Source organism: Calonectris borealis, chromosome 2 (genome assembly GCF_964195595.1).
Source record: "Calonectris borealis chromosome 2, bCalBor7.hap1.2, whole genome shotgun sequence".
NCBI lineage: Eukaryota > Metazoa > Chordata > Aves > Procellariiformes > Procellariidae > Calonectris > Calonectris borealis.
The window spans coordinates 101450683-101464609 of NC_134313.1; the positions used below are offsets into that span (position 1 = coordinate 101450683).

A 13927-nucleotide genomic window follows, 5' to 3' on the forward strand; every position below is an offset into this window, starting at 1 on the left:
CAAACATTTATAGCAAAACAGCAGGATGTATACAATTGGCTTTGAAACATAATACCCATTTCTAAAAGACTAAGTTAGAACAATTTCTTCAGGAAGAGTGTACTTTGAGAAAGGAAATTCAGATTCCCAGGTGAAGACAGAAAAAAATCAGAGGGTTCCCAGAAAGACACGATGTTCTTCCGGGGAAGAAAGGGAAATCTATATTGGTTTTGGGGAGGAAATGGATGAGAGACAGGAGAGGTAACTAAAACGACACACAAGCACATTTAGGCAGATATAAAGGAAACTACTGCTACTAATAATAGTAAAACAAGGGTTAAAGGTATGAAGTTGAACAACCAACTTACAAAAACTTTGCCAGCACCGGAGATTATACCTGATACCAGCTAATGGAAACCGTTCCTTTCTGAACTCTGTCTCCTATTATTTCAGTCGATAAAGATTTTCCTGTGCCTTTCAGACTCAAACTGTTCTGTTTTACTATGTTCTGGTTTTCCTCCTTTGTTAGTTTAGAACACTAAAAGTCGTGTGTCTGTGGGCAACAGCAGGCCTGTTGCTTATAAAAAGACAGAACACTTGTATTTAATAACAGTTACTATTTTGTAGCTGTGTTTGTTAAGGTGTGTATGCTGTGCGGTCTAGTAGTTAGAAGATGGAGTCAGAACCCTGTTCTAATTTATGGTTATAACTTATTGCTTTACCTCTAATACAATAGTGGAAGTTGGACAAATGACAGCACTGCCAGAGATTTTAGGCTTTTTTCACCACTTGTAAAACTATCATTACTTGCCCATCTAAAATGCTTCAGAAATATCCTTAATAAAACCTAGAGATTGATTAACAGCATGCATCTGAACTTAGATTTAATTAAAAACCTCCTATTCAAAAACAAGAATAGGCAAATCTAGTAAAATTTTATTTCCCTAACCTTTCCAAGAGCAAATTTTATAATATTGTAATTATTAAAGAGCTATCTAATTTTACTTTAGAAAATTCTGTCAATACCTTTAAAATTATGACTGAGAGAACAAAGCAAATAAAAAGCATGGTCCTGAATTCCACCTCCACCCCCCCACACCCTGTAGTCCCTTGGCCTCAGCTCAATTAAGAAAAGCAGCCCTAGAAACCAAATTTGCTTTAGAAGGCTACTTATTCTTATTCCAAAGTGCAGTACAAACTTGTACTTCCATTCAGCTAGAAAAGGGAAATTTCCATATAAAAAGATAAAATGTAAAAAGGGAAAGGTTAAGACTAAACAGAATATTAAAATAATGCAATATAGTAGAGAAAGACCAATTAATCACCCTAACAAGTGAAATCATTTTTGTAATGACATGGTTGCTCTGAAAGAAAAATCCAGTTGAGCTGTATAAAAACAAGCTACACAAAACCAAAAATCCATTTGACATCTCTAACCCTGCCAAGGCATCAATCCAAGCACAAGCAGCAACTACTCAGCAATTCAGAGCCAGTTTATACAGACATTTTATGGTGGGTACACATAGAAGAACAGAATTCATTCTTCATCATGAGAAATTAAACTATTTATCTTGAGTAAAAAATAGAAATCAACAGTTTAGCACTGAAGAAAATGTAAAGATCTTTACAAGGCACTAGAAAGTCTATTAGGCATCTCAACAGGTTACATACAACATCTGCCATTTAGAAGGTACCCAAACTATACGTTTGCACTAGCGTGAGTTACTTCTGATCAGTATTTCTCACTGATATTTCCAATCCATTCACATCAGGCAGTTGCTTCAAATGCCTAAGTCACACATGTAACAGCCGGCCAAATTCCAGCCTCACACTGGGCTGCAAGCAGGACAGCTATCACCTGCCAACACAGCTGCTGACAGTGAGGTCTCACACAAGCGTCGCAGCTCACCCATAAGGCTCTTGGTGCAGAACCAGAAGCCAATTCCAACCAAGGAAGAGAATTTATACATATTACAGGTATTAAAGCCAGATAAACACAAGCCACACAAGCTCTCAAAAGACAGAGAGTCACTGCACAGTCTCACTGAATACCTGCAGGCCAATGTGCACAATAAGCATAATTCACACATTACAGGCTCTTTATTAAACCATCTGGCCCTTAGGCTCTTTAGTCTATTGAAATAATGATTTTTAAATCTTACTTCTGTTCTTGCTGTGTAAACTCTATTTGTATTTCATGTTTTATACCTGTCAAATCCACTCACTTTAAAGAGTTAATGTTATTCTTATTATGGCAGTTGTGATGGAGGCCATATATATGCTTCAATAAACAGGAGGGAAAAAACCCCATACTTTCTAAAATAGAATAGTCTCAAGAAAAACAAGATTTCCATTTTACAGATGGGATGCTAAGACCCACAGAGGCAGCATGACTCGTAGAAGATCACACAAAGATCTGTGAAAGGGGCAGGAAACAAGCACAGATCTTTCAAGACCCAGAGCACGTTAGCCACAACAATGGTTCTGAAGACAATGCAAATTGGATTTAAATTAAACTGGTGTTTACAGCTATATTCCAGTATGTGGATTAACGTGAGAAGCACCTTCACATCTTGGATGTGTAAAAATAGAAAAGATCTCAAGATTTTCTCTTGGAAAACTATAAAAGCATGACATACTGCCTTTGGAAAAAAAAACATTCTCACACCACACTTCATAACTACTATGAACTCAATCAAAAATATTCTTAATAAAACCTTGAGTAGTAGGAACGTGTTCAGATTAAAATCTCTATAACCATGCAAATGATTTCACACTCCTTGTCGTTAAATACATTTAACAGATCAACTTAAGTTGAGCAGTCAACAGGTAACTGAAGAGATAAGCATACAACGTAATTATTCCCCCTGCACCTCCCTGTCTTTCCCCACACTCCCTCAAAGGAAAGAAATCTTTTCCTGTTCTGATCTATTTTTACAGTCTAGTGCATTGGTATTTTGGATTATTTCCAAGGGTATTCTTTACTGGGGCATCACAACTAAATGCCAGATTTCAAAATTATTTTAGCATATTCTCATAGGCTACTTCACAGAACAACACTGAATTAATAAAGGATCTAGCAATTACAGCCTCTTCAAATGCAACTACGTTAAAATCCAGTAAACAAACTTAAAAAAAAAAAACATCACTAGCATAAAATTCAGATTCTGCTTCTTGTGCCCCCAAAGGTTACATCAAGTTATTAGCAGCCTGCACTCAAGGGAAATTTCTGAAAACAGCACGCACAGTCAGTTTAAGTCACCTGATCAACAGCTTATTTTTTGAGCAGTTAATCAAGAATCATCTTTTAAACCTGGGAGGCCAACAGGGATCTCCTGTCCCCACATCCCAATTTGGGTACCTCCGACTCCACTCAGGAAGCCAGGAGAAGAAGGTCTGGTCCTTACTTCCCAGGGACGCAAGCCCAACGCAGCAATCCCTGGCTGGAGCTCACCTTCGCCCGCTTTCCCCTGCCCGCTCCCCCTCACCGCAGCCCCTGGAAGGCACCGAGCAAGAACTTCAGGACCCCGCCGCTCCCCTAACAAAGCCCGGCGAAGCGTCTGCGAGGGTGAGGCAGAGGAACCGGGGCTGGGTCTTTATTTGGGGCACGGGCGACTTGGGTTTTTACCTTTCTCCCTGCTTGGTGTTGGAAGGCGGAGGGTGAAGCACAGTCTGGTTCCCTTCCATCTCCACGATACACTTGGTATTCAGGTCCAGCTCTGCAAGGCGACACGGCGGGGGGCTGTACCCAGGGCGAGAGCACCCCCCCCTTCTCCTCGCACGCCGGGGCAGCTCGACCCCCGCCGGTTCCCCCTCGGCGGGGGCAGGCGCTCAGGCATGCCTGTGCGAGGGAGTGAGGGGCGGCGGCGGCGGCGGCGGGGGGTCTGTGTGAGGGGGGTTACTCTCCCGCCAGCCCTGGGGAGAAGCCGGGAGCGCGGGGGGACGCCGCGCCCGCCTCAGGCGCGCCCTGGTGCCGCCCCCTCCCCACACCCCCACGCCCCCCGCCTCTGCAGCCTCCGCGCCCCGAGACCCCGCCGCCCGCCGGTTACCTCTCCTGTTCATCGGCCGGACCCTGACGGCAACTTTCACCTTGGTGTCCGACATCTTCCCCCCCTCCCGGGAGCGGCGGGCGGCCCCGCTCAGCGGCAGCGGCGGCTCGCGGCCTCGCAGCGCCGCGCACAGCGACACGGCGGAGCGCCAACGTCCATGCCGGGGCGAGGGCGGGGGGCCGGGGCAGGCGGGGAAGGCGAGAGGAGGCGAGGGAGGGAGGGAGAGGAGGAGGGTCCGGCGCCGGGGAGGGCGGTGGTGGCGCAGCCCCAGTCGCCTCCCTTCTCAGCCGCGGTCCACACCGGCTCTGGCGCTGGCTGCCGACGGCCTCGTTTGCATAACCGCTGCTGCCGCCGCCGCCGCGCCTGCCGCCTCCTCCCCGCCAATCCCAGCCGCCATCTTCCGCCTCCTCCCGCCGCGCCGCCGGGATTGCGGCGCCCAGGCAAGCGGCGAGGGGGCAGGGAAACGCCGTAGCGCCGGAAAGGAACGGAAACACCCGAACGCCTTCGGAACGGGGCGGGGGGGAGGGGAGGGGAGGGGAGAACGCCCCACCTTCCTCGGACGGTCGCTTCCGCCGAGTGAGCATGCGCGATAGGCCGCGCCTTGCAGTGGCCAGAAGGGCGGGAAGGTGGCGCTGCCGCCCTCGCCTGCGCATGCGTAAAGAGCGCGGGGGAAGCGGGGCCTTGGACTTTGCGCGGACCTAGGGATGGTGGCTGCTGGGGGTACGGGGCTGCGAGGGGCCGGGCCCCTGCCCCTGCCCCTGCTCGTGCCGTCAGGGCCTTCTTGAGAGCCGCCGCCGTGGTTTGTGCAGACGTACACTGTCACCACAAACCCACTGGCTTGTTGGACGGCACACCAAGTTTCCTTGTGGCAAGGAAAGGCCACAAAGAAAAGCCCAGAAACTGCCTCGAACTAAATGTCATGGCGCTAAGGGATTTTTTTTGACAAAAGATGCGCAATGCTCGATTAGAAAATAACGACCTGCCTGGCGCAGTCCTGGCACTGGCGCAGGAGACCTGGGTGTTGCGCGTTACGGAGGCTTGGAAGTGGTGCTGCACCTCGAGGTGATGGAGCGACGAGCCCTGCCCCAGCCCCAGCCTGTGCATCACCTCCTTGGAAAAGGGCTGCCTGCAAAGCGCTGCGGCCGCTCATACTGTACTGCTTTTCCAGGCAGTGACAGGCCACCGTTGACAAGTGCCTGCCCAAACACTTCAGGACAGAGTTGTGTCCATCTACCAGCGGCAAGTTTAACGTTGGGGGAAAGCGTTACAAACAGCAGCGCATTATCCCAGCAACCACAAGCAGCAAGGATGGCTGAGCTTCCAGTGGACAAGCCAAGAAAGATTTTTTTAGTTAAAACTGCAGTAGGCTTATGATCTCAGGATAGCCTTCTTTTTGAAGTGTCCTGTTAAAACTTTGGTTTCTCCCAGAAGTGTTTCCTTAGCTTCAGTAAAACATCTTCCAAAGAATCAATCCTTATCGTTGATGCAGCTAAGTGGCAGGAATCCCAGTGCAAAATAGCAATATCTGTAACATTTTCTTTACAGAAAAGACAGGCCCAAACCCAAATGGGATTATTCTGTCTACTCTGGAACTAAACCACTGTAGGGACAATGGGCTAAACAACAAATGATGGATAGCTGCACTGAGAAAGAGCAGACCCTTCAGAGGTGAAAACAACGGATGGAGCTTAGGAGATCGACCACCCCTGGCTGCCAGCACACCAGCCAGAAGAGCCCTGCAAAGTGACAGAGGAATGTCTCAGGAGGAGGCCCAGCTGCTCCGAACGGCCACGGCTTGCAGGAATGCTGAAAGGAAATGAGAGACGCATTTAGTACGGCAAAAGAGAAACGTTACCAAATAGAGCCGGGCATCTGGAGAACGTCACTAGCAGAAGCTGGTGCACGTGGATTTCTTGCCTGTGGAAGCAGGCATAAGAAATGACGTTCGTTATGAAATGCATCGTAAGCATGTGGCTCAACGAGTAAAGAAAGGGAACGATGTTGAAATGAGACACCCTACTTATGACTGTAGACTGTAAGAACCCAGATCAAAGTAAGCACTGGCTCAAGATAAGGCATGAAGTCTGAAATGGCTGTGCAGAAACAGAGTTGTTCAGTGAAACTTGGACGCTATTGGGAAAGAGAAGACAGCCAACAGATGGAAGGGAAAATATTCCCTTCCATCTCGATTTTCCACCTCTTAGTGGAAAAACTACATCATTGCAAGATTAAATAAAAACAATTATATTAGCTGAAGAGAAAGTAAAGGGAGTCTTTATGAGGTTGACTATGATTTTGCCTATGGGAAGAGTCTTGGGAAGAAATTTTCACTAATGTCTGGAATAGGCTTGTGAATTATATTCCACCATCTGCAGGTACAGAAAGCCATCCATGCAAAAGCATTTGAAAAGGGAGATGCGACCTAGTTTGTTCTAATACAGACTGAAGCTGTTCTCTTCTTGTGAAGTCCTGATTTTTTCTGGTGTTAGGTAATTGGGAGAAGGTGCTGGTTCCACCAAGTTTTTCTGTCCTCTTGAGGAAGGGCTTTTGGCAACATCTGTACCACAACCTGACAACATCTATTAGGCAGCATGCATGTAGCAGAATATGTTTCTGGTCTCCCCTAAACCTTTGGCATTACAGCAGAATAGGAAGAGAGTTACGTTATAGGGGTCTCATGAGATCGTTAGGTAGCCCAAAGAGCAATCTTACAGCTACCATATGGAACCCTTTACATCTCTGTCTTTGCTCCCGGTAGCAACTGTGGATGAATGTCTCTCACCCGTCAGCATTTGTTAGCTCGATCAGTTTACATGCCCCGTGGGAACTGGCGAGGGATACTGATGGGTCGTTCAACCATCAGAATTAGCTACTAGCTATCCCAGACATGCTGATGGATGGGTGGGCAATGAGAAATGACAGCTTTCTGCTTCAGCAATGCGAAAAGATGAGAGCCAGAGAAAGTGGAGGCTGATGGTGGGTGAGGGGAACAGGGATGGGAACACGGGGACAAAATCATCTGAAGCCATCCTTCCCTGATTTCCTTTTCCTGTCCCTGCTTTCCTCCACCCCCTATTTTGTTCTGGTTCTGCAGTCAACAGGAATTTTGCAGCTTCACTAGGGCCAGGATTGAATCTTTGTCTCTTGCTTTCCATCCGTTTCATTTTTGTTTCTTCCCTTTCAGCATTTTCATACATTTGTCTATCGCTCCACAGTTCAGCAAAGCGCATGAAGAAAGTATCAAGCTTACTTTTGTCTGGTGGGAAGTTCCAACTGCTCCTCATCTTCCCAAGGCATAACACAGATAATGTGATTTGACATGAAGGCATGCCCATGTCTTCCCATATATTCCGAGCAGGAGGACCGATTGCTCTACTTCATGACATGGAAACGGGGGAGCGACGCTGTGCACCCAGAGTTGATGCCTGAAGCCCCGCCGGTAGGGCAGAGTGTTCCACTGACCTCCTTTCTTTGGCAAAGGGCAGAGAGAACTGTCACGGTGCCTGCCAAGAATATCCATCTTGTCAGCAGCGTCCCCAGCACGTATCTTGCTGTGCCTGACTGGTGCACGCTGTCACTGGCACGTCTAACTTCATCTCGTGTCACAGGAGCTGGAGAAGAGGAGGAGCTGGCAGCAGTGAGAGCATGGGAAGCAAAGCAGTGTTTTTCTTTCAGTGTTGAAAGTGTCAAAAGAAAGACTGATTTTACAGCACCCAAAGTCCAAAAGATGCTTACAATGAAGGTTTTTACTACCAAATTTAACGCAAGGCCAGATTGACCGAAGATTGACCAAAATTAGTTTTCTTTGGGTTTCCAAATTTTTACTGAGCGTTTTTTTTAATTAAAATTAACAGAGAAAACAAAACTTTATTTTCAACCCAAACATATTACATCATCATCTGGTCTGAGAGAAGGAGGTAAAATGAACAAATAATGAAACCAACAGATATTTTTAAGGTTAATAATCTAATATATTACACTTATGTTAGGAAAAAGCATAGGAAGAAATCATAGCTGTTACAAAATAATTGATAAATATTCCACTGATGTTGGTGAAAAAGAAGAGTGGATAATAATTTGTTTTTTTAAAATAGCATTTAGCATATAGGAAGGAGGCCTGGACATTCTAAAAGGGAGATATATTTCATATCGGAGGGGTGGGATAAAATACGACTTTGTATTTGTGACAGGACACAAATTAGTGTGCTGTTACACACACAAACTTGTATTTTTCATTGAATAACATCCATTTAGAGAGCACCTAGGGAAGCAAGTGCCTGCCCATAATTGTACACTGGGAACCAAATTTCTGTCTCACACACATTACTGGGCTTTGCGAGTAACCCCACTGGACAGGTACGTTGAATTTACAACAGAGTACATGAGAGCAGGATTTTACCCAGTGCCCTCAGCCAGATTTTCAGGCTGCTTTTCCATTTCCTTTTTGCTCCAAATTCAAGCTGGACGTTAGTCAGGCTGGATGTTTGCCACCTCTGTCTTATCAGAGATCTGTTTTGACTCTCTGTAAAGCTATGCTGGAGGCATGAAAATCGTCCTCTGTCTAGCGTATTTATGGCAACACTCTGGGCCCAGAAAGGGGCTGTGGTGACAGATGCTCTTCTGACACTCAGAAAGAAAAGAAGTCGTTTTAATTGCCAATGTTAGGAATAAATACAGAATATATGCACCTAAACATTATCCTGCCTGAGAGACGCTGCTCAAAGATACATGAGGTGGCTGACAGTTATGTATTTAGACTCCTGCGTAGTGCATTGCTTTTAACAGGCACTACAGTTTAAACCTACCTCAGCTCCGGAACAGAGTTGGCTTACAGGCTCTTTCAGTGGTGAATAGACTAAATCTGTTCTTAAGAGCTAATTTACATATGTTTTGAATGACCTGTTTGGCTTTACCTGGATGGGTTCCTAACCTCTGCTAGGACCCTACCTTTGCCTCCACACCCACCTTGGGTGCCTGAGAGTAGATCACACTCTGGGATCAGAGGTGAACAATTGCAGCGAATGTCCCCGACACAGGCACAGTCATGTCTCCATCAAACTGAAATGTCCCCCCTGCGGGGGGAAAAAATACCAAATGCAATTTCACTGTTCAGATCTGACATTTTGTGCCTCTGATACAATATTGCAATAGTGTTTCAGAAACTTCAGCCCAGTATTCAGTACAGTGGATGAGACTAACTCGTCTGTGAAAGGAGCTGCTCAATTCTAGCTACGTTTAATTACATGACCATTCTGCAGAGAACAATTCCTTTGCTCCACTCGCTGAAGAAGAGGGGGCAGGGAGCTCTGTTCCACATCTCCTGTCACTTAGTAGGAAGAAATAGTTTCCAAGTACTGTGGGAACTTTAATGGTCATTGTTAACTACAGATGAAAAGTCATGTTAATAGAAATAAATTAGCTTAGAAGCAGACTAATGCAGCTATAGCCAGGAAACTGATGGGATGCAAAGAAGGGGAAAAAAGTAGCAAGAATAATTCTTTATAATGCGCAGATATATTTCCCTATACTCTGGAAGTCTGACTGAAATTTTTACTGAATCCAAAGTGAACCTTTCTGTCATCTCAGGAGGGACTTGGTTTCTGGCAAGGAATTTAACATCCCTGTAATCCTAACCTCAGATACAGGCAATAGTTCTGTCCTCCTCCGACAGTTAGTTGTGTGCTGTGTAGCTCACATTCCTTAGCTGTCAGGAAAAGAAATGATACACTGATGGGTTTATTTACATTTTTGTTGCTATTGATGTTAATTATCTGTATGCCATCCTTTTTCACCTCAGGAAGCACTCCACCCCTGACACAAAGACCTTCCCAAGTTTGTTAATACTGGGGAGAGCAGGGCTGTGGGTATTCAGCCTGGATTCACAACCAAGTGATATCATGACGAAAGCGTATGTAGTTGGGGCTTATCACTTGAGTTATTTCCAGCAGTGAAAGAGGAGGTACGGATGACACTGTAAAAAGCATTGCTGGAAAAAGCATTGCACCTGGAAAACTCACTATAGCACTTAGGGAAGAGGAGTTCAAACTGGAACAGACCCACAAAAGGGTTACTGGGAAGACTGGGAAGTGGTGAATATTATCAAACAAGAGCAGACTGGAAAAGTTCAGTTTGTTTAGTCTAGCAAAATGAAGACTGAGAGGGGATATGGCTGTTTATGCTTCCTTTCAAGCCAGTTAAAAGCATGGTGCTACTCAAGTTCAAGGAAAACACTAGCACAAGAACAAATGAGTGTAAACTGTCTTTCATGCAGCCCTTTTATTCTGGGCTGCATTATGAGGAGGGCTGCCAGCAGGCTAAGGGAGGTGATCCTTCCCCTCTTCTTAGCACTGGTGAGGCCACATCTGGAATACTGTGTCCAGTTCTGGGCTCTCCAGTAGAAAACAGACACAGACTTCCTGGAGTGAGGCCAGTGCAGGGCCACAAATATGATTAAGGGACTGGAGCATCTCTCCTATGAGGAAAGGCTGAGAGAGCTGGGGCTATTCAGCCTGGAGAAGAGAAGGCTCGGGGGGGACCTCATCAATGTATATAAATACCTGAAGGGTAGGTGTAAAGAAGACAGAGCCAGCTCTTTTCAGTGGTGCCCGGTGACAGGACCAGAGGCAATGGGCACACACTGGAACACAGGAGGTTCCCTCTGAACATCAGGAAACACTTTTTCACTGTGAGAGTGACCAAGCACTGGCACAAGTTGCCCAGAGAGGTGGTGGAGCCTCCATCCTTGTAGATGCTCAAAAGCCATCTGGACATGGTCCTGTGCAACTGCCTCTAGGTGGCCCTGCTTGAGCAGGGGGGGGTGGACCAGGTGACCTCCAGAGGTCCCTGCCAACCTCAGCCCTTCTGTGATTCTGTCTTGGAAAACACTCGGGCTGGAAATGAGTTGACTCCTACCCCCAGAGGAATGAATGGCCTCTTACACAGAAGACCGGAGGACTAAACCTAGCTAATTTTAAGAGTGAGTTTGATTGTATTAGATGCCACGATAGCAGGGAACCTGTCCTGCTGACCCTACCAGACACATGCCACTACACAGTCTTCAAACATCATGGTGATGGTAATAGTTTATGGTAGTGGAAAGGGAAGGAAAAGGAAACAGTTTTTTACTGTTAAAAAAGTAAGATCACCGTGTCCCAAAGGAACCGACATCACCTACCTGTGGTTAATATAACTATTAAGTTATGAAAAGGGATTGGTGTTAAATTAGTAGAGATTTATAATTTTTCCTTTTTTATCCTCTTCTATATATTAGTAGAAATCAGATGCTTCTCCTAAGAAACAACACACTGTCACAGCTGGTTTGTAACGTTATTTACAATTTAAATCACTAGGCAGGTCCCAGCAAACTGAAGGAAAGGACAACCCTCCTGTTATTCCCCCTACCCAGAAAGCTCTCACCCCTTTTCATCTTTATGATAAGGAATGTCTGGTATGCGAGCGTCACTCCAGCACATCCCTGCAGTTCTCTTGTGACTATGAATCCCAGATTGAGACTAAGGGCACATGTGAGCAGGGAGCTGGCTCATGAACACTGTCCGGAGCATCACTACTTATTATGCATTTGCTAAGTGCAGGTGTGTGTCTTACCACAGGTAGAAAAAGTGAGTCTGCAGTCTCCAAGTCTCTTCAGTTAGCAATCAGATACTACACGCCGTCTGTCTTAACATACAGCAATGCTCAGGCTCTGTTTTCAGAGGCGTGTTTTTTGCTCAGTAGGGATGAATGGGAAAGCTGTAAATATAAACGGCCTGATTAGTGGCAGCAGCCTCTTGGAACAGAAGTGCAGCATTCCTATTAACCCTTTTGCACGTAGTCAAAAACCCCTTGTTAGTTTACTTTCTGCTTTCAGAGAGAAGCTGAACTTTGCTGGCTACCCTGCGTGAGACTTGGAACCTGGGCTTTGCCGCTGGGAGGAGGAGGAGGGTGGGGAGGGCGGAGTGCATCCACCAAGCTTGCTTACTAAGTAAGCTGAGCTAGTAACCATGCTGGCCAAGCCAAAATTTCTCCTTACGCAATTACTTTTTAGTGATGCCTGCAAACACACGCTCTAGCCAAACGTCTTTCTAAAGTGTAGAGAAGAAAAGAAGCTATTGCTTGAAATAGATTAGAAAGGAGAAAAGTAAGCATTGGGAGGTCAGCATGTAAGGAAGCTGAGTGAGAGCCTTGAGAGAGGCTGTGGAATTGCATTTGTTAAAACATACGAAAGTCAGCTCAGCACACATCTTGGATCTGTTCTGCCGTCTATTGAAGTCAACAGGAAGATTCACATTAAGTTCAACAGGTTTCATCAGTTCCTGTATAAAGTGGAAACAAGTGCTGAAGGTGCTAATTAAGGTGCATAACAAGACTCAGGATCTTTTATTTAGAAAACAAAACACCCAATTACTCCCCCTCCCAGTTCTTCCCAGCCTGAAGAAAACATACCAAATATAATCATCTCATAATCAACAACAACAACAAATTATCAGCAACATCATTTTTAGATTGAAGACTGTAAAATAGTGCAACCACTGGGTGTCCTTTGTTGCCATGTCACTTCAGATTTCATCCTCTTTGATTCACGGCAAAAAGGCTTGCTCTTTACAGGTGAAAAAATTAGAGGAACAGACGGCCTATGCAGGCTTCCAAGCTTCTTGTAGTTTGTCTACACCAGCACTTGACAGGGAAACTCAGACCAGTTATAGGAGTCATCCACAAAATCCAATACGGGAGGACCTCTGGATCACTGGGACCAGTCTGCTGCTATTGCAGAGAACCACAAAAAAAGGCAGTGACTTGCAAGTTAGTGACTTCTGATTTAGTTTTTCCCACAGTCACTACTACAAACAGAGCTGCACAGGGACAGCCGGGGTAGAAGAGTTCCTAGAACTATTAGTCCACACACAGTTTAAGTTGTACAGTTCTTCACCCTTTTCTCTCCTGTAATAAAGCTTGCATGCCTGTCTCCCAAACGCATTCCCTGATTGACTTAAGTCCTTTCCCACCGTTCATATTGTGATCTGACGTTTCCTCCCTTTAATCTGACAGTAAAGATGAAAGGTTGTTTTAGAAAAGAAACGCGGCAAAACCAAAACATGGACAGAACCTCTGGGGGAATTAATCCTTCTGAAACGGAAGTGGAGTGAACACCCTTACACACCAGACAGTGACTAAACAATGGCTAATGAGAAATACAGTTCTGGAAGACACTTCCAGGGACTAAACAACTAACTGGGAAGAATGGGCGAGGGCTGTGCAAAAGGCACAAATTGGAACAACATGGTTGCATTTCAGAAATCAAAAATTTAGGCTATTGTCAAGAAAAAAGGCCTGAGATTCAAGTTCAACACAAGTGAGAGGGTGAAAGTCCATCGCTCGATACTGATGTTTGAAAATAATTCAGTTGCATGGCTTTTATTTCTCCAGTGAAAGAGATACAAGAAAGAGAAGATTTTCTTCTGCCTTCAAGGTACACTTTTTCTAAGTGGGTGATTTTGGTTTTTATCTCAGTAACACCGACACAGTGGAAATACGAGAAGAATAATATCAGCTGCATTTTAATGATAACACCATGCAAATACTGAACAGCTTTATGAACATCACAAAATAAATGATAAATAGACCCGTAGCTCTAATCCTGGGCCTGGGGCAACTTCAATTTCACTTTGCCATACTAGGGAAAAAAGGGTGCACTTTTCACCTGGTCTTTAGAAGCCGGCATTCCTCCATCTGAAATGAAACAAAAAGTGCCTAACTATCCTGCAACCTTAGAAATCCTTTCGCATAGTCTTCTTGGGACCTAGAACCTACCACCATGAAAACACCATAACTTTCCTAAACTGTTGGCTAAGACCAATAACCTCCTTTTCAGGATCTACAAGAACAGTCCAGGTATAAGGTCT

General features: G+C 45.4%; 1 protein-coding gene across 1 annotated transcript in view; it reads right to left on the minus strand.

Annotated features, from left to right (window-relative positions):
- Positions 1-4606, minus strand: part of KIF13A (kinesin family member 13A) — a 118233-nt gene extending 113627 nt beyond the window's left edge. The window contains exons 1-2 of the mRNA XM_075142791.1: positions 4029-4606; positions 3608-3698 (exon numbers count right to left, since the gene is read on the minus strand). Of these exons, the coding sequence (XP_074998892.1) occupies positions 3608-3698; positions 4029-4083 (146 nt within the window). The 5' untranslated portion in view covers positions 4084-4606. The remainder of the gene's footprint in view (positions 1-3607; positions 3699-4028) is intronic.
- Between the last annotated feature and the right edge of the window lie 9321 nt (positions 4607-13927).